This window comes from Taudactylus pleione, unplaced genomic scaffold (genome assembly GCF_031769625.1).
Source record: "Taudactylus pleione unplaced genomic scaffold, aTauple2 ptg000897l, whole genome shotgun sequence".
NCBI lineage: Eukaryota > Metazoa > Chordata > Amphibia > Anura > Myobatrachidae > Taudactylus > Taudactylus pleione.
The window spans coordinates 2,225,790-2,251,899 of NW_028285298.1; the positions used below are offsets into that span (position 1 = coordinate 2,225,790).

Below are 26,110 nucleotides of genomic sequence, written 5' to 3' on the forward strand. Positions count from 1 at the left end.
AAATATTTTTATTGGTTCGGTTTCCGTGTGAATACTCAGTACCAGTGTAAACACGCCACTACTAGCCAGGCTACATAGGATAGGGAGAGGCTGCTACAGTAAAGTGTATTCTTGTCCTTTATATGACTATTATTTTCTCTTAGTTACTGGGCCGTCAGCGGGAGGAAACCACTACAGGACCAGGAACAGAGATTAATGTACGATGGAATCACATTTATATTGCTCTCATTAACGATAAGATACATTATGTAAACATGACGGTACATCGGGACACATGTACAGCTTGGTCTCAACAAGCTGGATGCACAAACCTAAGCTGCACACACACGTAAAGATTTTCTGTCCAACCATCCAACTAGTTGATTGGTTGGAATGAAAATCTGGTAAAGTATGGGAGTAACTGATGATCAGCAATTTGCTCCTAAATGCCAGAAAACAGATGAAAATGGTCGTCAGACAAGTTTGTTAAATGTTTGATCTAAACAATTTGTTCAAACAACAGTTTTTGTCATTTCAACCAAATGCTGGAAAATAGACAATCAGCAATTTGCTCCCAATCAAGTAGTTGGATAGAAAATCTTTACGTGTGTACCCAGCCTAAAGGCCCCCATACATCAGACACTGATTGTGTATAAAAAATCTTTCCCTTTTTCAATCGATTGCAAATTGCACGATTGCTGCAATCAATCTCTGATGTATGGGGGACTTTAATTTACTACAGACGAGCGTTTAAGTAATTAGCATTCAGAGGTTCTGATTGGCTGATTTATTCCACCTAACCACTTTAAACCTGCCTGCCCATAACGGAGGTGTAACCCGAGCCTAAATACTCTGTGCTACAGTATACTGCTAGGAATGGCCAATTTATTCCCCCCCCCCCACACACACACGCTTCATACCTGTCTGACACAACAATGACTATTACCCTGAGCTGAATTACTCAGTATTACATTATAATGCTCAATTGGCCAATTAACCCCCTTTCAATTCAAAGGAGTAAACTGTGCTGAAATACTCTGTGCTGCATTATAATGCTAGGAATGGTCAATATACTCACTAACCCCCCCCCCCCCCCCCCGTCTACACACGCGCACATACATCAAACCTGTATGACTCAACAAAGTGGATAATCCTGAGCTGAAATACTTACTACAATATAATGTTCTGATTGGCCAATTTACACACACACACACACACACACACACACACACACACACACACACACACACTTCATACCTGTCTGACACAACAAAGACTAGTACCCTGAGCTGAATTACTCAGTATTACATTATAATGCTCAGATTGGCCAATTCACCCCCTTTCAAATTCAAACCTGGTAGCGCAGAACAGAGGAGTAACCTGTGCTGAAATACTCTGTGCTGCATTATCATGCTGATTATCTGCAGCACAATAATGAAAGAATTCAGACAGACACTAGGAATTGGGAATCCATCCAGCTGCCTGGCATGAGGGAAAAGCATTTCTCACGTAAACCTGTGCCCGTCAGAATGGCAGAGCTCGGGCTGGGTCTGCAAAACTTCCTCACACTTTTTAGGTGGGACACAAACTATTTGACAAAAATTCTAATCATTTAAAATGGTGCAATCCCATATACTTCTGTGCTTTACAGGATGTTTTGTCCCTTTTGCAAAACAATTATGTAGATATAATTGATTTAGATTATATGATGATAAGATTCTTATCTACTTTTAGGGAACGTAATGCTTCAAATTCTTTTTTTAGTTACATTTAAATGTGTGTTTGGGTCAAATTTTAAACCACTCTCCACATTTAATCCAAAGCATTCCAGAGCCAGTTATGTAGAGTGCTTTAGTAAAATGGTTTGTGAAGGAATTGAAAACACTAGAGAGAAATAAAATAAAAGGAGTCCAGATGGTTAAGCCGTGCCCCTTTCCTGATTGGCCTGCTGCCTGCAGATTCCAACAACAGGTAGGTCCAGCGCTGGGTGCAAACCATAAATGGTTCCCCGGCGATTGTTTCATGCCTTCAATGTTAACCCACCTATGGCCATCCGACGCCTACATTTAATAAGATTAAATATTCAAATTTGGTCCACATACTTACACACAGTGCTAAGCAGCCATTTTGTGTGATTAACCAATTCAGTCTGCCAAGTATCTAGGAACTAGTAGCATCACTGAGACACAAGTCCCGCATGCCTCACTGTGGTCACTGGTTCCTAGTGCATTAATAGCAGAGCCGGACCAGCCATTAGGTAACACAATCCCACGCCTAATGGGCACAGAGTCTGGATGGGACAAGTAAATGTTTATGTGTGTTTCTGTCACAAACATGAGGGGTGATTGGGCCCAATCCAGTATCTTGACAAGGGCCCTATAGGTCAGAGTATCCCAAATGGCCTTCTAGCACGTGGCCACATCGCTGCCTGGTAGAAGGCGGCAGGAACAATAATGACAATTTGCACGTAATGTGTTTTTTTTGTGTGTGTGTGTGGGGGGGGGGGGGGGGGGCAGAAATAGAAAATCCAAATAAAATACAATATTGAACCTATGCATCATACAATCACGTCTCTTAGCAAGCCAAGGGGCCCAAATATTCTAATGTGTGCATAGAGAACTCTTCTAGCATTAAGGCAAGGATAGGCTCGTGCATATCATACATCCGCCCCAGCATTGGGAATACAATCATTATAAAGTAAAACCATGGGAAACAAACATGAATAGTACAGAAGAATGAATAACATTTGATGATTAGGACTCGACAATCCTGCAGGAACTTTCAGATCACTCAGACAGTGAATAAGGAAAAAAGTCCCAGGCTCCTTATATCTGGTCCATGAAAAGAGTATATACTGTATATGCAATGACAGAAAACAACTTACTCAACTTATTCTCTCTATTGTGCCGACACGTTGCTCCACTGCCCTCTTGAGGGAGACTCGTGTTACTGCAGACACATTTTATAGCACAAACAAATCTTGAAAGATCCATAAGGAAGAATTAAAAGGAGTCGAAGCTTCAGAAAAAAAAAATCCAAGAACGTCTAAGAAAACGTAGAAGTCTGTAAACATTGCAAAGAGGGGAAACGATTTCTCGTTTTACCTTGTTGGCAGTTTCATGCTAACAGAGGGCAAGGAGTGTTGTAGTGTAAATTTCAGAAAGCAGCCCTTATTTTGCCCGTAAACCGTATTCCAGGAACCGTTCCTTTAATGCGTGTACCGGAGAAAGCAGATCCTGCTTAGAATTCAATAAAAACAGCAGCTGCCACGGTTACCGGTCTCGTCTCTGCGGCGATCGCTCCCAGTGCAATATACGCAGAAGGGCTTAGCGTAGTCTATATGAATGTAGAGTCCATTGCGCTGGTTTCCTGATTATTGCGAGCCCGCGCCTCAAACAACTGTTTAATTAAAGCAGTCTTCTCCTGTTCCAGCTGGGTGATTTTGTCGCTTTTATCCGACACTTCCTAGACGAGGTATGAGGGGAAAATGAACGAACATCGTGTGTGTACACATACACCAACTTAAGTTATCTGGCCCGCAACATTCTCTTACCTTCGTCAGTAAACGGTTCTGTTCTTTTAGCATATTTACAGTTTGCTGCTGTCCAGGTAGGTGGTGAGTGGCGGGCACAGGAGGGGTGGGCATACCAACCTGATGAGTGAGAAGATAAAAGCATTTACACAGCGATGAGATGAAAGGCCTATGGCTGTACTGAATATTTTATAGGACAGTGATAAACACCCTGATACATTAAAGGCAATGAGAGGCCATTTGAAAGGCGGAGGGTTGCTGAAGTGTAAGTAATAGGGTAAAGCAATACATTTAATCCAATAAGAGGCAGCTATCTGTAATAACTTGTCTGCAGGCGTGTTACAAGCTATACATTAAAGCAGGCAGGAACTGGTTACATAAGGGAAGGCTCACGTAAGTCCCTATAGCGCCACCTGTTGTCCATCATTGGTATAGGAACTGGTGACGGCAGAGCTGGCTGGAAATTTGGCTATAGATCCGAGCGATCAGTATGGATCACACAGTGTGAGCCCTCTTTTATGTATTAATCAGACGTGTCCCCCGTTATCCAGGTGTTTTACCGTTACTAACAGTCACACAGCCCAAAGAATAATTACACACGGAGTCATGTGACAAATGACGCCACTACGCTCCAAATAGAAGTTGTATTACATAGTAGTGACATCACTACTCTCCAAACATAAGTTATATTATATAGGAGTACTACTCTCCACATAGAAGTTATATGGGAGTGGGATCACTACTCACCTTAAGGATATAATCTGCAGCCTATTACACCTAAGCATATATTGCTATATAGCAGACAAAACAATACACATTATGTGAACATAACCCTTTGCAATTTATCGCTACGATGTAAGTGCAATATTATATACAAAGCCGCAGCATTCCTACCTTCGTGGTGATTGTACTGCTAAAGTACATACTCTATGGGTATCAACACCACCATGCTCTATTGCAGTGTATAACTAAAGGCCTGGACAATGTGTGTTGTGAAACTACAATTCCCAGCACACCCTGCCAGATATCATCTATCTGGAAAAGCATGCTGGGGCTTGTAGTTTCACAACATGAGCCACGTGGTGTTCAGGCCTGGTGTAAAACAGCTGGGAAGGATAATCTACTGAAGGTGAGGTTACATACAATGGCTAGTAGATACGGACTTCCCAGGATTAAGAGGATCCCACCCTGTGCCCCTCGGTTAGGCTTCCAGGTACTCAGCAGAAGCCAGGACTTGGGGAGAGGATAGGGATCAAAATGGACAATACTAAGTAAGAGAGGCAACGTTAATGATTTGACTAGTTAGATACTGACAGAGGGGGCTCCGGAGCCTCAATGGGGAGAGGGAGGGTCTCACCTTGCAAGGGGTTATCAGGTCGCTCAAACAACGATTCACTTCCTGTAGTTTGGGGAGCATCTGGGTCAGGGGTCCGTACTGCTCGTCACAGAAGTAGTCCTGGATGAAACACAGAGTCAGTGACCACACTCTGAAGACATCTCGCAGCGCAGACGCGTTCCAGCGTGATCGAGAGGAACCATTTCAGTCTCACATGACGGCGACACCATGGAGCAACTCCAAGCGTATGAGCGGTACATTATTCTAGCCAGACGAGCGCTGCAATGAATTCAAATGGTCTGACCTGGAAAACTGCATTTTTGTAGCGTTACCGTTGGGCCGTTTCTGCGGGGCGTCGCGCCCTGCCCTGTTTTATAATGCTAAAATATGCCCTGCTCTTATGGAGGCACCCCGCTGATCGCAGGGTGACACCATACGGCCCGCGGCACCCCGCCTCCTGCTGTGCCAATCCCTGTCCTCTCCATCCCACCCATGGGCCGCAGTGTCCAGCGGGTGGAAAAGTTGGGGGGGGGGTACTCTGCCATGCGCACAGTATCTGTTCACAGGGCGGGGAGAGCTTGGGGGTAGCCCAGCATTCGCCAACTGACTGGTTGATTGCAGCGCAGCCTTGTCCAGAAGTGGGTAGTATTATATCCCGATGCATAGTATTACTGCATGGAAACTGGCTCAATGCATAGATCGGGAGGTTTTCAACAGGCGGCCTTCCAGCAGTTGTGGAACTACACATCCCAGCATGCCCCAATAGCAAAACTGTGTCAGGGCGTGCTGGGATGTGTAGTTCCACAACAGCTGGATGGTTGCATGGTGAATACCCCTGGCACAGAGCTTTCTTACACAGTAAAATGACTGCACTTGTAAAGCTATTCCTCAGATAATTCATTACAGAGAACATTAATCAAGAAAACATTTCTAAGAACTCGTCAAATGACTCACTTTATAGCGACGTCCTATTGTGTTGTTATTTAGAATATGGCATCGCTGGTGGGACACTACTTTTAGGGAGTACTATAAAACAAACTAAAACTGAAGAAAAAGTGTTCATTTAAAAAAAAAAAAAAATCACAACTAAAAATTAAATTTCACTGAACCAATCAAAATCTAACACGTTAAGACTACTGGAAGACAAAAAGGAGGAAGAAAGTATAGTGCATCCGGAAAGTATTCACAGCGCTTCACTTTTTTCACATTTTGTTATATTACAGCCTTATTCCAAAATGGAATAAATACATTTTTGTCCTCAAAATTCTACACACAATACCCCATAATGACAACGTGTAAAAAGTTTTATCCAGATGTTTGCAAATTTAATTAAAAAAAACAAACACCTAAGAAATCACATGTACACAAGTAGTCACAGCCTTTGCTCAATACTTTGTTGATGCACCTTTGTTAGCAATTACAGCCTCAAGTCGTTTGAATATGGTGCCACAAGCTTGGCACACCTATCTTTGGGCAGTTTCGCCCATTCCTCTTTGCAGCACCTCTCAAGCTCCATCAGGTTGGATGGGAAGCGTCGGTGCACAGCCATTATCAGATCTCTCCAGAGATGTTCAATCGGATTCAAGTCTGGGCTCTGGCTGGGCCACTCAAGGACATTCGCAGAGTTGTCCTGAAGCCACTCCTTTGATATCTTGGCTGTGTTCTTAGGGTCGTTGTCCTGCTGAAAGATGAACCGTCGCCCCAGTCTGAGGTCAAGAGTGCTCTGGAGCAGGTTTTCATCCAGGAGGTCTCTGTACATTGCTGCATTCATCTTTCCCTCTATCCTGACTAGTCTCCCAGTTCCTGCCGCTGAAAAACATCCCCACAGCATGATGCTGCCACCACCATGCTTCACTGTAGGGATGGTATTGGCCTGGTGATTTGCGATGCCTGGTTTCCTCCAAACATAACGCCTGGCATTGATGCCAAAGAGTTCAATCTTTGTCTCATGGGACCAGAGAATTTTGTTTCTCATGGTCTGAGAGTCCTTCAGGTGCATTTTGGCAAACTCCAGGCAGGCTGCCATGTGCTTTTTACTAAGTAGTGGCTTCCGACTGGCCCCTCTACCATACAGGCCTGATTGGTGGATTGCTGCAGAGATGGTTGCCCTTCCAATCATATTTTGCAGGTGCAGCATGTAACACTCTGCACCTGCAAAATGTATTAAAAAAAAACAAAAAAAACACATCTATGCATACTTACTAAATTAATAATAAACAGAGGGAATTATAGCCACTGCCTTTATGACTACAGTGCTCTGCATCTACATAATATAAAATGATGTTACATGTGTAATAAAGCCTTATGGAGCATACACACGGTCAGATTTTTCTTCAGATCTGAACGATAACGATTTTAAAAAAATCGTTCAATCTGAAGGAAAATCTGACATATCTGTCAGATGAACGATGCGCTCTCTCATTGGTCAGATAACGATATCTGACATCTGATGCGTTTGCAGTCAGAGTTGGACGATTCCATTCATTTTAATGCAGTCAAAAATCGTTCAAATCATTCAATCGTTCATCTGACATATCGGACCGTGTGTATGCTCCATTAATTATTTACTATATGATTGGATCCTGAGAGAGAAAAAAAAGTTATTGATACGCTGCATCAAAATTTATATTACTACATGCCACACTGGAAGTCATATTTGATACCAATTGTATGACTGAATATTGCAATACATGCTAGGAGTGTGATTTAACAACTGAGGAAGCAGGCTTAACACTATTCCTGCTAATACAACAAGTAGATTTTCTACTTGTAGGATGTTTTTGAAACAATTGTATCAACATTTGACAATTGACGATTTAGTTGGTACTTTGTATATGAATATGTAGCAGAAGCATCTACATTATATATTAAGGGAGGAATTACTTATTTATCCTCATGACTAACACACATAGCTAAATAATATATTGTATATTTGTTAAAGGACAGCACACGGTTGTTTTTTTAAATCACTTTATATCTTCATACTTTTTTCATTATTTATTATTCGTTATTTTTTTTGTATATCTATACATTTTAATATTTCACTTTATATAACCCTATGTAAGGAAATATTGTAATATGGATTAAATAAGAGCAATAAATAGCATTTATATTGTGATCTAGTTAGGCCTGAAAACTTTTACATATAACTAATAAAGATTTGATTATTTGAACATTTTGTTGAGGGATTGAGTGCACCCAATTTAAAATCGATTCCTTTTTCTTCTAATTAAAATTTATTTTTGAATCAATGGGTAGCACCTGTTCTATACCTATGGAAATATAAAACTGGTGTTCCATAACAAATATATTCCTCATTAGAATATAATGTATCAGCATTAACCTGGTGCGGGATTTCCATTTTTCTATTGAAATCCTGTCTCGGAAGTCTACAGACAATTCCTTGGACTTCATGCTTGGTTTGTGCTCTGACATGCACTGTCAAGTGTGCGACCTTATATAAACAGGTGTATGCCTTTCAAAATGATGTCCAATCAACTGAATATACCACAGGTGGACTCCAATTAAGCTGTAGGAACATCTCAAGGATGATCAGTGGAAAAAGGATGCACCAAAGCTCAATTTTGAGCTTCGTGGCAAAGGCTGTGAATACTTATGCACATGTGGATTTCTTAGTTTAGTTTTTTTTATTAAATTTGCAAATATCTAAAAAAAAAAAAAAAAAAAAATATTTTTTACATGTTGTCATTATGGGGTATTGTGTGTAGAATTTTGAGGACAAAAAATGATTTATTCCATTTTGGAATAAGGCTGTAACATCACAAGATGTGGAAAAAGTAAAGCGCTGTGAATATTTTCCGGATGCATTGTATCTGTAAAACGTTAAACAAATTACTCCTTTTGACATTATTTGAACTAAAGTTCATGAGACTGTAGCATGTAACTAACCAATGCCTCATGAATATTCATCACCAATGCCTCATGAATATTAATCAAGCCTTATGAATATTAGGCAGCACCTCAGTGACATCACTGGCTTCCAGCAAATTAATAGGTGGCTGGTACTGCTCACACAACGGTGGACTCCACCACCAGCAAAGGACAAGTACTGGAATGGAGCCCTTGATACTTCTGACTGCCAAAAAGACTTGCCACCCCCCCTTGAGGCCTACCGTCTTCCCCAGGTTCCTCTGCTGTTCCTGCACAGCATGGATCTGCTGGAGGTACCAGTCCCGAGCTTTCTCCACCATTTCCAGTCCCTGGAGTAGGAGGTCCTTCTCATGCTCCATGTCCTTCATCTTCTTCAGCTGCGGACACAGACATCCGGTCACTTTATAACCTATGGAGCCATTACACGGCAGGCAAAAGCCCCCGAGTTACATGTCCGAACTAAGGAGCAAAGTGCGGACGCCAACAGTCAACGTGACGCAGAGTACATTTTTGGAAGCTGCAGAGTGTAACAGAGCTCAGTTCCACATGGAAACAAGTTAATGAGCAGCACACTACTATAAACTACATTTCATAATAAGCAGTCCATAAAAATTATATATATATATATATATATATATATATATATATACACATATACATATACATACATACACACACACAGTATATGTGCAAAGATAAATATTTAACTTAACTATATTAATGAACTATTTTATGATCATGAAATGGGAATAGCTCAAGCTGCTGATAAAACAAATGATCAGGCATTATAATATATTAGGCTCAATAATGCATCATTATAAATTACTCAATCCGGACCGCATACAGAGTGGGACCAGGGTGTTATTCACAGATAAGAGAGAGAACAGCTTGCATTCGGTATGAGACTAAGGCCCGTATCCAATTGCCAGTGGAAAATTACCGCGCTCGTCATCGCGATTCGCCCTATACAATTGCAAAGGACGCGAAAACGTGTCCCGGTGAAACTCAAATCAGCAAAAAGTGCTGTCAGATTTGGGGAAATCAGCCTGACACCCCTCAAAAGATGCACTGACATGGGGGTCACTATGGATACCCCCGTATAGCCCTGCTGAAGGTATTTGGGGAACTTAAAAGCTCTCAATTGGTGCAATAAAGCGTCTTTGTACAAGTGATAAAGAATAGCATTTACCAGGTTTTTTTGGGGAAAAATAATTAGTCCCAGCAAATATAGGGTACATGAAAATGGGTGCAAGTACGGTTAAAAATTGCTAAAGTGCGTTTTTAAAAAACGTAAACAACGCACCTTCAGCAATCACCTGCAATCAACAAAACAGCTTGGGTATACTTGGGGGACCCCCCTGGTGTTGATGTCGCAAGTTTTTAAGTTTGTCCCCCAACTTTGTTTTTTTTTTTGCTTCCAAAACGAAAGAACTTTTTTGGGCTGATCTAAAGTATTTTTTTAAAACTTTTTTTGACGCAGTTTACCTTTGGGGGACTGTCCCAAGGCTGCAGGGGTGTTCCTGAAACTTTGCACCCCAAACCCCCAATTCCGCAGTTTTTTCTGCCTCCTTTCAGAGGCGAATCTTTCCCGCTGGTTACAAGGTGACCGGCGAAAAGTCTATGGAATAGAATACGGGGAAAAGTTCTCGCTTGGCGAAATGGCGTCACCGGCGAGAACGGCTTTTCGCCATCAATTGAAATACGGCCCTAAGTGGAATGGGATGGGGACAACAGTTGTCAGCTTCACTGTTCCATGACACTAACTAGACCCTCAGTCCTTTGTTTTCCTGTAACCCCTTTCTCTTAGGGACCACCTACATGCAGGACTTTCCTAGGTGCATGGATGTGTTAATCACATGCAAGAACGCCATTCAGAGGCAAATTGGGCTACTTGAATGCAGACAATGCAGCCGATTGACCTCTGGGTGGCTTATCTGGAGAATATACTGCAGTGCGATGACTGGACAAGTGCTCTGCTCCAGCAGGAAAAGTGCTTCAGAGGGCTGTGACGGGCGCATCACTAATAAGGGGGAACTAAGCACAAACTGCACGTGTACCACACAAAGCGGCATCTTATCACCTTACACTTAATGGCAGACTCTGCTTACGCTAAGCAACATGGGCGATAAAAGCCGGAGACAATGTTTTAACCCTATGATCACAGAAATCAGCAACATCCCCACCCACAGCATGGAGAAATTGTCCACTAACCGTTCCCATGACGACACAACATGGGAGAGACAAGGAGGTGACACAAGCTGTTACCTGGGCAACCAGATCGGAGACCAATTTGGCCACACACATTAAACGCCAACAGTCATTTAAAAGGCAGGCAGAATAAATGGAATGCATGGGCACAATCTGGCCCGATAATGGATGCAGGCTATTGTACTGTTCCCATATAGGGAGAAAGAGAAGCCGGAAAGCTCACACTTACCAAGCTGTAATCCACCCCGTTAGTGATGGTATGTCTCCTGTGCTCCCCTCGGCTGCGTTGGTGGCGACACGGGTCGGCCATCCCTTGGCCAGTGGACTCGCTGTGTGACCTACACATGGGCATGGCTTCCTCTCCTGTTGGGTAAAGAGACCATGGGTTAGCCGCTGGGAATCTAGAGATGCAGCTGAACAAAGAGGATTTCACTGTTGGAGGAGTTGCTGCAGCTGTTGCATTGAGTGTAAGCTCTTTGGGTGCGGTAACATGTGCTCCTGCGATGTAGGGCTGCAACACAAGGCTACACCTTGGGCACGCTGCTCCAATGTGGCCTAGAGAAAGCCAATATCTAATTTATCTGGTCGACGTGGGTTACAGCATTACACCCCACACAGTGAGTTATAGCAGTATTCTATAGAGAACTATAGAAAGGCTACAAGATAATGTACAGTTAACGAATATGTTCAGGATGGAAAAAAAAAAATGCAAACAAATATTTGTTCTTTGATGCTAAATGCAACATTCACCAATCGCTCAATCACAGACCACTTTCTGCACTGTCCCATGTGAGACCACATTGGAATGAATTGTAAGCTCTTAAACGGCCTATCCACTACACGATTAAACGATGACATCGTTATCGTTCATTATATTGTGCAGTGGACATTGAGCCCACACTGAACGATATATCGTTCACTGTGGGCACTCTCCCTCATACCCGAACTTTCACAATCTGTTGATATCATCAGGCTGGACAGCAGGTTCGGGCGACGAGCGACGAAGACAACGACCAGCGGGAGTGCACATCGCTGGTCTTTGACGGCATATCCACTGCACGATATTGCGGACGATGAACGATAACGTTATCGTTCATTTATATTGTGTAGTGGATACGCGGCTTTAGATGCCGGGGGCTTAATGCCCAGTGTTTAATCCTGTTTTTTATTTATCCATTTTAATTATCATTACTCTGTACGTTGCTGCGGGAGGTGTTGTCACTATATAAAATTATTAGTATTATTAAATAACGTAGTGGATTACCTGCTAAATTATAGGGATAGGGAAGAGCAAATACATAGCATATGCCTGCTCTAGAAAGCTTCAATATATACATGGTACGCAATATATAGCCGACAGGGACATAAGCATAGAACAGGTCAGTGACTCAGACAGTACCCAAAGGACAGTCACAAGCATCAAACAAACGGTTTTGTAATATACTTAATATTAGGGCTCAGGGAGGCAGCATAAATGGAACCTTACACCAAGGGAGTCATTGAGCATGCAGATAGCGGTGCCAAGTGCGCTCGGATTGCGGCATCGATTTGTACACATGTCCTCCTTTCAAAATAATATGAGATATGGTAAGAACTTACCCTTGTTATCTCTATTTCTACGAAGTCCATAGGGTTCCACAGGATACCTTGGGGTATAGGTGTGACGTCAGTCGCAGGGCACCAAAGAGTTAAGCTTTCAGCCTCCCAGGATGCACTAGGTCCCCCTCCTATACCCCGCCCCCGGGCCAAGGCACCTCAGTTAGTTACCAAGCCATAGGCCGGAGGAGGAGAAGGAAGAGAGAGAACAAAGATCTGGACACATACAAGAATCACATTCTCACCAGAGGGAGACGGAAAACCGGTGACCAGAGCAAAGCCCATCTGCAGCACAGGTGCGACAGGGCGGGAGTCCTGTGGAACCCTATGGACTTCGTAGAAATAGAGATAACAAGGGTAAGTTCTTACCATATCTCATATTTTCTACTTCAGGGTCCATAGGGTATCCACAGGATACCTTGGGGATGTCCCAAAGCAGTATCCTTTAAGGGTGGGGACGCTCCTGTGCAGAAAGGAGAATCCGCCGCCCGAAGGAAGCATCCTGAGAGGCGAAGGTGTCAAACCTGTAATACCTCACGAAGGTATGGACAGAAGACCACGTAGCAGCCTTGCAGATCTGAACTGCCGAGGCACCACGTCGAGCTGCCCACGAAGGACCCACAGACCTAGTGGAATGAGCCTTCAGAGAAGGAGGGACCGGTAGGCCTTCATGAAGATAAGCTTCAGAAATAGCCATACGGATCCAGGCTGCCAAAGTTTGCTTTGAAGCAGGCCAACCCTTTTTACAGAAGCCATAGAGGACAACAAAGCGTCCGACTTCCTAAACAAAGAAGTGCGGTCAACATAAGTCCTTAAGGCCCGCACAACATCCAAAGAGGCCTCACCCACGGAAAGACCCGGTGAGTTAAAGGCCGGAACAACTATTTCCTCGTTAACATGAAACTGGGAAACAACTTTGGGAAGAAACTCGGGCCGAGTGCGGAGCACTGCCCTGTTCCCATGAAAAACCAAGAAAGGGGGTCTACAAGAAAGAGCCCCTAACTCAGAAACACGTCTGGCTGAAGCAACGGCCAGAAGGAAAACAGTCTTAGCTGTTAGCCATTTAATATCCACTGAGCCCAGTGGTTCAAACGGCGGTCCTTGGAGAGCCCTCAGGACCACAGCCAAATCCCAAGGCGCCACAGGTGGAACAAAGGGCGGCTGAATACGGAGAACACCTTGCATAAAGGTGCGCACATCCGGGATTGTAGCAATCCTACGGTGAAACCAGACAGATAGGGCCGAAACCTGTACCTTCAAAGAAGCAAGGCGAAGCCCATGATCTAGTCCCGCTTGCAGGAAGGCGAGAATCCGAGACAGACGAAACTCCCGCGGTGCATAACCTCTCGGTCGACACCACTGGAAGAACGTATGCCACACGCGATGGTATATCCTCGCGGAAGACGGTTTCCGAGCTCGTAACATGGTACGCACCACAGAGCTGGAAAACCCCCAGGACCTCAGCATGGCCGTCTCAACAGCCACGCCGCCAAAGACAGCCGAGTCAGGTCCGGGTGAAGACAAGGACCCTGAGACAGAAGGTCCGGTCGTAGCGGCAACCGCAGAGGACTGTCCACGGACAGACCCTGAAGGTCTGAGAACCAGTGCCGTCTGGGCCACGCGGGAGCTATCAACAGGAGCGTCCCTCCTTCCTGTTTGAATTTCCGGATTACCCGTGGAAGAAGGGAGACCGGAGGGAACAGGTATGCGAACCTGAACGTCCACCGGACGGACAGAGCATCCACCAGAGACGCCCCTTCGTCTCTTGTGCGAGACCCGTACACCGGCAACTTGTTGTTGTGCCGGGACGCCATGAGGTCGATTTCTGGAAGACCCCACCTGTCCACCAGTAGTTGAAAAACGTCCGGGTGCAGGGACCATTCCCCTGGATGAACGTCCTGGCGACTTAGAAAGTCCGCCTCCCAATTTAGCACTCCCGGGATGAAGACCGCTGATATGGCCGGAAGATTGCGCTCCGCCCAAACCAGGATCCGAGAGACCTCTACGAGAGCCGCCCGACTGCGAGTTCCTCCTTGCCTGTTTATGTAGGCCACGGTGGTAGCATTGTCCGACTGGACCTGCACCGGGTGACCCTGGAGAAACCGCTGTGCCTGCAGGAGAGCATTGAAGACCGCACGGAGTTCCAAGATATTTATTGGAAGCTCCGCTTCTGTCGGTGTCCACCTGCCCTGGAACAAGTGTGGACCCGAAACTGCTCCCCAGCCCCGAAGACTGGCGTCCGTTGTCAACAGGACCCAATTTGGAACCCAGAACGGACGTCCCTTGTTGAGGTGGGTCGTCTTTAACCACCACGCAAGGGACAGGCGAACCTCCGGGGTGAGCACAATCGTCTGGAACTTCAGAGACTGAGGCAGCCCGTTCCACTTGGACAGGATCAGGTGCTGCAGAGGTCTGGAGTGAAACTGGGCGTATTCCACCATGTCGAACACCGACACCATGGAGCCCAGTAACCTCATCGCCGAGTGTAAGGACACCCGGCGGCTGTGCAGACAACTGCGCACCCTTGACTGTAAAGCAGAGATCTTGTCCTCCGTCACGAAGATCCTTTGCTGTCCCGAGTCCAATAAGGCTCCAAGATGCAGAATCCTCCGAGACGGGATTAGAGTGGACTTCTGCCAGTTGATTAGCCAGCCGTGCCGTTGCAGCAGTGCAATGGTCAGGTCCAAGTGGTGTAACAGGAGCTCTGGAGATCCTGCCACCAATAACAGGTCGTCCAAGTACGGCAACATGCGGACTCCTTGCAGCCGCAGAGAAGCCGCCATGACCGCCATAGCGTCCTGTATGTCCAATGACACCATGTAGTCCCCAGGTTCCAGCGCCAGAATGATGGACCGTAGGGTCTCCATCCGAAACTTCGGGACCCGCAAAGACTTGTTGAGTGCTTTGAGGTTGAGAATCGGACGATATGACCCATTGGGTTTCTGTACCAAAAATAGATTTGAATAGAAACCCTGGCCCCTCTGGGAGAATGGAACAGGCACTATAACTCCAGCCTGGAGCATAGTGTGCAATACCTTCCGCAGCTCCGTAGCCTTGTTCCGGTCTGATGGTAGACCCGTGGTGAAGAATCGAGCCGGGGGTCTGTGCCGGAAGGAGAGGGCGTACCCGTGAGAGACCACCTCCAGAACCCAAGTGTCTGTCGTAGTGAACGACCAACACCGGGAGAACTGCAGCAGGCGGCCTCCCACCCTGGGATCCCCCAAGGGGAGACCCGGACCGTCAGGCCGCAGGCTTGTCATCTGGCTTGGGGGCCGGACGTCTGGTACTCCATGCCTGTTTCCGGGGCTTGACCGATTTCCTAGTGCCAGCCTGTCGAGGAAACGACTGTGGTTTGGGCCTGCCCTGGGCCCTAGATGACCGAAAGGACGATGGTCCAGAACCAGAAGGAGCAGCGGCCGACGGGAGACAAGCAGATTTGGCTGCCGCCAGCGTGGCCACAATCTTATCCAGATCCGGACCGAAGAGAACTTCTCCGGTAAACGGCAACGCTTCCAGACCTTTCTTGGATCTGCGTCCGCCTTCCAGGATCGCAGCCACAAGGTGCGACGAGCAGCTACCGCTGCTGAAGAAATTCTAGACACCAGAGTACTAATGTCTAGAACCGCCTCGTTGATGTAGGTGGCCGAATCACGGAGATTGCCAATCAACTCCGCCTGTTCGGCCGGACAGTCGGATTCAAAAGAAGCCTCTAATGAATCCGCCCAGCGCTCCATCGCTCTGGCAACCCAGCAAATGGCCATAGCCGGCCGTGCTGCCCCCCCTGCAAGGGAATAAGCGGACTTCAGGCAGATTTCTACCTTGCGGTCCGTAGCATCCTTAAGGGAGGACATGGATGGCATCGGCAATGTGGCACTACGGACAAGACGGGTCACGTGAGAATCCACCTGTGGAGGGGATTCACACTTAGCAAAATAATTATCCGCGAACGGATAAGCCACCGCCAGGCGTCTCTGCGGCTGGTATCTTTTGCCAGGTTGTTTCCACGCCTCCTCTAAATGGTCCACCAACTGACCCGAAAGAGGAAAGACTGTGGCATCGCCCTTCACATCTTTGAAAAAGGCATACTTAGATTTAGCCGCTGGGGGAACTTCGTCCTCAATCACCAAGGCTGTGCGGACTGCCCGAATAAGTCCAGGAATATATACTTTGGACTTAGCATCAGCGTCCTTAGTATGGAAAGGTTCCTGATCGTAAGGATCCAGAATCTCCCCATCATCAGACGTCCCTTCGTCATCCTCATAAGGAGCGGACAGAGACGCCACCGGCCTTTTATGAGGCCGCATCACAGACTCCCCTTGCAACACATCCGACAAGTGCTGTACAGAACTCGTCAGGGAGTTAACCCACGCTGGCTCCTGAGAACCCGGGAGCGGGGAAATAGGGAGACTGTGGGGTACCACCAATTGTCGTGGGAACCCCTGCATGGGTGACGACACCACAGACTGCTGGGACAAACCCATCGGAGTAAACGCGGGCTGCGGAGCTAACTGGCCCACTAAAGCTGTTAACGCCTGAGCGAAACAAGCCCAGGGCGGCTCCTGTACCGGTGCTGTAACCGTAATAGGCCGCGCCATGGACAAACACTGCCGGCAAAGGCCCTCCGCGCTACCCTCCCCCTCCGCTAACGGTACTTTGCACGTGGTACACTGTAGCCGGAGGGGAAAATCACTTTCAGACATGATGGCACCACGTATGTGACCTCTCTCACCAATTAAGTATTAAATAGGCGAGAGACCACCCTGCAGCACCGCACCGCAAGGGCTTTAGCAGAAAGAACAGGGACAGTAATAAAGCTGACAGTTTAGAGAAGAAAAGTTACAGGCAGCGCTAGCACAGTCACATACAATGCAGAGAAATAACAATTCCTGCACTAACAGCGCTGATCACTCAACTACACAGACACAGGGCCTGGTAGGACACAGCGCTGCATACACAGACCTGAGCCACAGCGGAGGAGAGGTATGCGGGGGGACCCAGACCACGATGCTTCCTTCCAGACTTCCAGCAGCGTTCACCATGCGTTGCAGAGAAGATGGCCGCCGAGGAGCAGAGAGAAGCTGGCCTGGGGGAGGAGCGCTGACACAGGACCAGTCAGCACAGTGCAGAGAGGGCTGTGTGCAGCGGGGGAGGCGCCGGCTGTGAGACAGGGAAGGCGCGCTCCCCTGGCATGCATTTAACCCCTGGGACGCCGCAGCGCTACCGCTCTGCTGCGGTCCGCTGTCCCAGGGGGTAGTGGAAGCGCAGGTTGGTCGCCTGGCTCCACGCTGCAGCCAGTCCCCAGGGAGCCCCCTGCCTGGGGACTTAGGACCATGTGATCAGCGGGGACCCACCGCGGGACCCCGCTGCTTACCTCTGTCCCCCTTGAATCCGGCCATGGTCCGGAGCATCTGGGGTCACCGCTAGCTGTGACCCCAGACGCCCACCAGCATCCCCGGATCAGTACCGGCGTTCTGGTACCGGCGGGGTGTAGGGAAGACAGCATGGACGTCAGGACTGACTGTCCATGCTGTACATCCAGTTGTGCAGCCACAGCTGCATGAAGAATAAGCTTCAGGGGCTCTTCTAGCCCCCACTCCAACAGGTGCACCCGACTCCGGCCGGGCACCAAACTAAACTGAGGTGCCTTGGCCCGGGGGCGGGGTATAGGAGGGGGACCTAGTGCATCCTGGGAGGCTGAAAGCTTAACTCTTTGGTGCCCTGCGACTGACGTCACACCTATACCCCAAGGTATCCTGTGGATACCCTATGGACCCTGAAGTAGAAAATGTACATTTTCCTATCAAAGTAATTTAAAAGAAAAAAGTTAAGTAAGCGAGTTATTTAATTTTTTAAAAAAACCTGAAAGTGCTCAGAGGGTCGCTTGGTCGGGACGTTTGTTTGCAGTCATAATTCATATAAAAGATGGTCGAACCATTAGAGCTTCTTAAAATGATTCATTTGAAAGGCGGAGTAACTTCAGTAAAAAACGATGACCTGAAAAAGTCATCATTTTTAAGAGGTTCCCATCACAATTCTATAGGGGATGGCCACAGGGAACACAGAACTTAGCCCCAACCCCCAGCAGCCCTGCCCCCTTCCCTAATTGGCCTGCTGCCTACCGTTTTTCACACAGCAGGGAGGTCATTTGCTGGGTGCAAACCATTAATGGTTCCCAGTCAATTGTTTCATGCCATCGATGTTTACCGCCGATGGCAGATGGCCATCCCTAACACCTACATTTAATAAAATAAATATTGAAATTTGGTCCACACACTTGAAAGAGCACCTGTCACCAGCACACAGTGCTAAGCAGCCATTTTGTGAGATTAAGCAATTTCCAGTCTACCAAGTATCTAGTGGCATCACTGAGACACAAGTCCCGCACGCCTCACTGTGATCACTGGTTACTAGAGCATCAATAGCAGAGCCGGACCAGCCATTAGGCAAAATCATCTCAAAACTAGGGTCCAATGGGATTATCCAAGTCAATTTTTATGTGGGTTTCTGTCACAAACATGAGGGGTGATTGGGCCCAATCCAGTATCTTGATTAGTGCTCTATAGACCAGAGTTTCCCAAACTCAATCATTACAGTCCTCGGTTAAAGGATATCCATGCTTAAGCACAGGTGACTTAATTAGTACCTCAGTCAATTTGATTTAACCATCGACTCGAGCAAGGACATCCTTAAAACCAGGACTGTAATTGCGGAGTTTGGAAAACTCTGCTATAGGCTATTTATTCAAGCTCTGACCAATAGTCTACATGATCATGCATTTTGGCTCAACACAAAATGGTTACCACTACTTCGTGCACACGAAAGCTACAGCAGAAACAAAATGGAAGAATTTTGCAGCAAGGAACAGAGTGCCTCAGCTGCTCGTTATTGTAGATCCATTTCTCTGGCCCCTGTATAGCTATACAGTATGTGAGAGAAGGTCCCACACATCAAGTTATAGCACCATGTATGTGCGTATTTACTGAGCCAACAAAGTATTTTCCTTGTGAAAGAGCTTCTCTGAGCTCACTATAGGAACACTCTTTGAATAGAATCGTGTTTTTGAGGCATGCCGGATGCCAATTGCGTTCTGTATCTGTACCGCTAAACTAAGAGCAACGAGGGGCAGAAAATAGACCACATCACTAATACAAAAATGAAAGAAGAAAAACAAAAACGAGCTGTTTGCATTTATTTTCAGAACTAGATTTATAATAAATCTAAAAATAAAAAAAAAATAAAAAAAAATTGGAAAAAAAGCAATTGTGTAACAAGAGGACATGAAGAAAATCTTATATAAATTTTACAAGCACCTTTGAAATCTTTTGCCCGGGATAGGAAGAGAGATTTCAAAGGTAAAAAATGAAGCTTTTTAAAAAAAAAAAAAGTATCTTAAAAAAAAGGTACGCCCGATTATTATTTACTGAAGGGCTTTGACTCTAATACAAGATTTTTTCCTTGACAGAACATGCAAGAGATAATAGGAACGTCTCATTTTCCACACGTCGGGACACTTTAGGAGGAGAAAGTTAATCCCTACTGGGGTTTTCAAAAGAGAAATAAAATATATAAACTTGAAATAGCCTAAATTATGGCATGTTACCACAAGTTTTATTCCCAGTAACCAGGTCACCAGAGAGCGCCCATCTTTTGCCGTCTACAGGCGACACGTCCGTACACTTCAGCAATAAAAGCTGCTGTATGCAAAACAGGTGTATTTTCGAGCATTAATTACAGCTCTGACTGAACAGCCCCAATGGAGGAGGATAGTAATACTGACTGATCCTGGTAAGGGGAGTGGCACAGCCGGCACCCCTCCTTAGTCACCCCTGAGGGCAGAACTGGGCTAGTTTCCACCTGACTGCCAATATTTGCTTTTCCTGATGAGATAAGGCCTTGTCATTGAGCCAGGCTGAGGCCAAAAGGACAGGAGGAATAGGTGTGGGGATTTACACAGCCTGCTCAGTGTAAACATTCCAGAATAAACCACATTCTCCGCCTCCTTGTAAGACCAGGGCTGACAGCTTCTTATTACCACCATAGTACACCTCACCCCCACCCCACAGATGGCACAGAAGAATGGGCAAATACAAGTACATAAGTTTAATTAGGTTTATAGATTATGGCATATTATTTACCCACATTAGCCAAGTCACTGTAATATCATCCAGCAGACTGAGTGCCCACTGTTTTTGGGGACCCCTAGTGTTAGGGTGCCCACTGTTTTGGGTGCTCCAAAGTGCAAAGTTGCCCACATTGTTTGAGGACACCCAGCATCAAGGTGCTCTCCGTTTCCGGAGACTTCTAGTGTTAGGGTGCCCACTGTTTTGGGGGTTCCCCAGCATCAGGTTGCACACAGTTTTCTTGGGGCCCCCAAGAGTCTACTGTGATGTCTATGTTGCGGTGTGCATGGGCTACTTAAAGGTCTTCCAGGAAACAGCAGACGGGTGGTATTAAGTAGTAGCCGGGTGGGTAGATGGAGGGTGCAGACATGTTTTGCATCTCAGCGTGCATTGCTGAACACCATCATATCTGTGCCCAGCCAGCAAGTGGGCAATATGTGCAAGAGTCTTCTGCTTAATGCCACCCATCTGCTGCTACCTGGGAAGAGCTTTAAGTAGCCCATATGCGCAGCGACAGACAGCCGAAACTGCTACAAGTATTGACCAGGAGTGTCCAACAGTCCTAATCCGCAATTGGCTGGAATCGATCATCGGTCAATCAAGACGAAAGGCAATTCTGGGTGTCCGAAGACCATGACCTACCACTGCTGGCAGGCACCGCACTGGGTGCGCTTATTGTATGCTATGGAATCCAACCACACGGACTGGACCTGTTACATTTTATCACCCCTGCGAGGTGGTCTAATTGGAACAGTTTTGGTAACTTAATGACAGATCTGTGTTGGTTGTTTTAGGCCGGCAAAAATCACCTCTATGATAGCAATGGATGCATGGATGACTAACGTGCATGTGTATTATATACAGACACATACATATAATCTATATATACACACACACACACACACACATTTGCTGGTGACATTAATTGAGCTTTCAACTGCCCCACCTTAAATTCCTGTGGCACAGACTAGACGCTATCTTGGAAAAGGGGCTCATTTCCTAAACACCACATTCCAGGAGACTGCAGCCTCGGTGCGGAGACAATATCTAGAACTTGGGATTAAGAACAGGCTTTGACCTTAGGGAGGTCACCTGCAATAACTATGGTTTACCCCCAGATCTGTGCTGCATAAAAGTACATTAAGCCTCTGCCACCTGAATATATGGCTCCCAAGAGAAACGTTTACGGGATACACTTCTGAGATCACTTTCTGTGTAAGAACTTAGGGGCCTAACTCATTTCTCAGACACAGGCAGAAGCAAGTTAATGGTCACCATATGTCCACATGGAAACATCGCTCCTTCACAAGATCCAAAGAATAACACACAGTACAAAAACAAAGCCAGAAGCTCGCAATAGAGGAGGTGCCTCAGTGCCAAGTCACACTGGCAGGTTAACTGGTTACTGACTAAAATGGTCAAGGTGTCTGCGGCTGGGGGACTGTGGTAGGCAAATTAGACTGTACGCTTCAATGTGTCAGGGACTGCTGGGTCTATTTACTAAGCTGTAATAGGAAATAAAGTGACCGGAGATAAAAGGTACCAACCAGTCAGCTCCTAACTGCCATTTTTCAAACACAGCCTGTGAGATGGCAGTTAGGAGCTGATTGGCTGGTACCTTATCACCACTTTGTCTCCTAACACAGCTTAATAAATAGACCCCTATAATTCAGCAATACACTGCACTACCCAGATAAATACAGATCTTCTACAAGCAGCAAAGAAACCTTGGAAGGGCAATTTGGCTACAGGCCCCGGGGCCCAGACCGTCTGGTTCTACACAATCCTGTAGAGAGCAAGTTACGATACTTGGCTACGTAGACATACTCTGCTTTTAAGGGTTTATTGGGTTAGAACATATTAGTGCATCGGTTGGCAGATGCAATATTTTGTTGGGTCACCTATTCTGCATGCTAGGCATATGGATTGTCAATCAAATTCTGGGCATCCTCTCCCATCTAAGCACACATTACATGTAAAGGCCCCCATACATCAATTGATTGCAGCAATCGTGCAATCAATTGTGTATAAAAATCTCTCCCTTTTCCAATCGATTGCAAATTGCACGATTGCTGCAATCAATTGCTGATGTATGGGGGCCTTTATGCAGTTATAGCTGATATTTCATGAGGTTTTAATATAAATTGACCTATCTGGCTGCCTAAAATGAGGGCATTCCCATGGGGCGAGCAGTGCAGGAAGGGTAAACCAGGATAAATGGTAAGGGGAAGGAGCACCGGGCCTGATTAACAGGTATACCCAATGGCGATATTTATGGAGTTGAGCACTTATTAGTAAAACGCACATACGTCAAGGTACATTACCATAGTCGTTCGCAGTACGATTGACAGTCAGGGAGCGTTTGGGGGGCGAGAAGAGATAACAGGGAGTGGTGGCAAAGAACGACTATTTCGGGGGCACATCATATCCTTTTGACTGCAATCCCATATGCACGAAATACGGCTGTGGCGTCTCAGTTCTCAGGACTGCGACAAATGAATGATCTGCGACCGATGAAACTGAAACTTTATACGCAGATGCCTGGACTTGCAAAGCCGCAGGTGGGCTTCTCAATACGTTCCTCGGTGCAACATTCGCATATTTTCACATACGCAACAGCGGCGGTAATAGCGTACATCTCTGAATAAGGCTCTATATACAGAGTGAGGGGGCAGAGAGCCCCACAAGGTAGCCCCTCTGGCAATATGCAGAGGATAGAGGTACAGCCCAGGGCTATGGAAACTAGAGGACCTCCCAGATCACCAGGGGTCTCCTACCCACCGTCCAGGCCAGTCACCCCCTCCCGGTATTACTTTTCTGCCCCCACCCCCCCTGCACCCCAAAACCACCCCTCCCTCTGTAGGAAACCCAGGTGGCCACTAATTACCTGGTCTGGGTCTCCCCACTAGCATGCAGCCAGCCGTCCTGCCCTCGGGGTGGGTGCCGTTGATGGAGCGCACCCCCAGGGGTTGGGGCTTGCAGGGGTACCCCACTTTACCGGGGGCTCGGCACGGAGCTCGGGGCGCCCCCACCTGCTGGTTCTCCCTGTTCTGGGCGTTGAGCATTGAAGTCCGGAGCCCCAGTACGAAGCGGTCAAAGGTGAGGTAGCCGTCCGGGGGCGCCACCTTCCGCAGACACTGCAGCACCCCGGGGGGCAGCTCCCGGGTGTCCGCCCCCCGCCACCGCAGCTCTATCTCCTGGATGTGCACGTAGCCCCGCCGCCCGTCATCCAGGATGTCAAACAGGGTCCGCAGGCTGTGCAGGAAGGCGCGGGGCAGCCCCTGGCTACTGATGCTGGCCACCGGCGGCTCCATGGGGACCCCGACACCCGGAGCTCTATGTGCTGCAGCCCCGACTCCGACAACACGCCGCCGGCTGCAGCACGGAGCCCGGACCGTGACGTCACCCTTCCCATTGCTCGCCGCCCATTGGTCAGAGGTCTACACTGCTGGCCGTCCATTGGACGAGACGCACCTCTACTCGCCGCTCATTGGTCGGCAGCTGGGAGTCGTTCGGTTTGATTTTTATAACAGAGCAAAAGAATCAGGTTCAGATGTGTAATGAGCGAGAGGGACCGAGCTCAGCCTGAGGGCACTGCTCACACTCATTACTGTGCTCACACTTACTGATCACTGTGCTCACACTCACTGATCACTGTGCTCACACTTACTGTGCTCACACTTACTGATCACTGTGCTCACACTTACTGATCACTGTGCTCACACTTACTGTGCTCACACTTACTGATCACTGTGCTCACACTCACTGATCACTGTGCTCACACTCACTGATCACTGTGCTCACACTCATTACTGTGCTCACACTTACTGATCACTGTGCTCACACTCACTGATCACTGTGCTCACACTCACTGATCACTGTGCTCACACTTACTGTGCTCACACTGATCACTGTGCTCACACTCACTGATCACTGTGCTCACACTTACTGATCACTGTGCTCACACTTACTGATCACTGAGCTCACACTTACTGATCACTGTGCTCACACTTACCGATCACTGGCTGAGCTCACACTTACTGATCACTGTGCTCACACTTACTGTGCTCACACTTACTGATCACAGTGCTCACTCTTACCGATCACAGTGCTCACAATCATTACTGTGCTCACTTACCGATCACTGTGCTCACACTCATTACTGTGCTCACACTTACCGATCACTGTGCTCACACTCATTACTGTGCTCACACTCACTGATCACTGTGCTCACACTTACCGATCACTGTGCTCACACTCATTACTGTGCTCACACTTACCGATCACTGTGCTCACACTCATTACTGTGCTCACACTCACTGTGCTCACACTTACTGATCACAGTGCTCACACTTACCGAACACTGTGCTCACACTCATTACTGTGCTCACACTTACCGATCACTGTGCTCACACTTACCGATCACTGTGCTCACACTTACCGATCACTGTGCTCACACTTACTGTGCTCACACTTACTGATCACTGTGCTCACACTTTCTGTGCTCACATTTACTGATCACTGTGCTCACACTCACTGATCACTGTGCTCACACTTACCGATCACTGGCTGAGCTCACACTTACTGATCACTGTGCTCACACTTACTGATCACTGACTGAGCTCACACTTACTGATCATTGTGCTCACACTTACTGATCACTGTGCTCACACTGATCACTGTGCTCACACTTACCGATTACTGGCTGAGCTCACACTTAATACTGACTGATCACTGTGCTCACACTTACTGTGCTCACACTTACTGATCACTGTGCTCACACTTTCTGATCACTGACTGTGCTCACACTTACCGATCACTGGCTGAGCTCACACTTACTACTGACTGAGCTCACACTTACTGATCACTGTGCTCACACTTACCAATCACTGGCTGAGCTCACACTTACTACTGACTGAGGGCCTGATTCAGAGCCGGACGCTATTTGCGCTCGCTCGTTCAGAAAAAAGGGCAGGCTATTTAAATTGATCGCTCGCTCTTTGCGGTCTGTTGACGCCTCTATGTTTGAGCGAGCGAACGAAACATGCACTCCCTATTTTGTAAAGACACCCCTTGGCCGCTCGCATCATACGTCATCTCTGCTATTTATTAGATTAATCGAGTACATCGAAAGGCATCTGAACTGCTCGCAGTGCTTGTGGTTGGATTTTCCTACCACAATCATGCGAACAGTTCAGGCTAAGAAACAACCAAGTGACGTGGTCGATGACGCTGCTTTGTTAATTATGTACACCCTTAAAATGCCCGTTTTGACCATTTGGCAGGCCTGCGTTCGGATCTCCACTCCCCGTTTTCAAGCACCTTCCCCTGTTACCACCCACAAACGCCTCATCCTGTCACTCAAATTAGCAGGCACTCGCAATTTTGCGAACACACAATTTCCGACCGCACTGACTGGTTGGCGCATGCGCATTACGACCCATACGC

The 26,110-nt window shown here is 46.9% G+C and overlaps 1 protein-coding gene across 1 annotated transcript; it reads right to left on the reverse strand.

The window, feature by feature from the left end:
- On the reverse strand, positions 1-24,108 carry SAPCD2 (suppressor APC domain containing 2). The gene is made up of 6 exons (XM_088459200.1): positions 23,550-24,108; positions 11,176-11,309; positions 8,981-9,115; positions 4,869-4,967; positions 3,533-3,631; positions 1-3,444 (listed from the first exon to the last, which is right to left on the reverse strand). Exons 1-6 carry the CDS (start codon positions 23,974-23,976, stop codon positions 3,316-3,318), a joined length of 1,023 nt encoding a protein of 340 aa, XP_088315326.1. The 5' UTR covers positions 23,977-24,108; the 3' UTR covers positions 1-3,315.
- Positions 24,109-26,110: the final 2,002 nt, after the last annotated feature.

Excerpts from the sequence above, each read along its gene's own strand:
- SAPCD2 (XM_088459200.1), bottom strand. The coding sequence starts at position 23,976 with ATGGAGCCGCCGGTGGCCAGCATCAGTAGCCAGGGGCTGCCCCGCGCC. Across the intron at positions 3,632-4,868 it reads ACCTGATAACCCCTTGCAAG|GTTGGTATGCCCACCCCTCC; the intron begins GTGAGACCCTCC and ends CTCACTCATCAG. Across the intron at positions 3,445-3,532 it reads AGAACCGTTTACTGACGAAG|GAAGTGTCGGATAAAAGCGA; the intron begins GTAAGAGAATGT and ends TACCTCGTCTAG.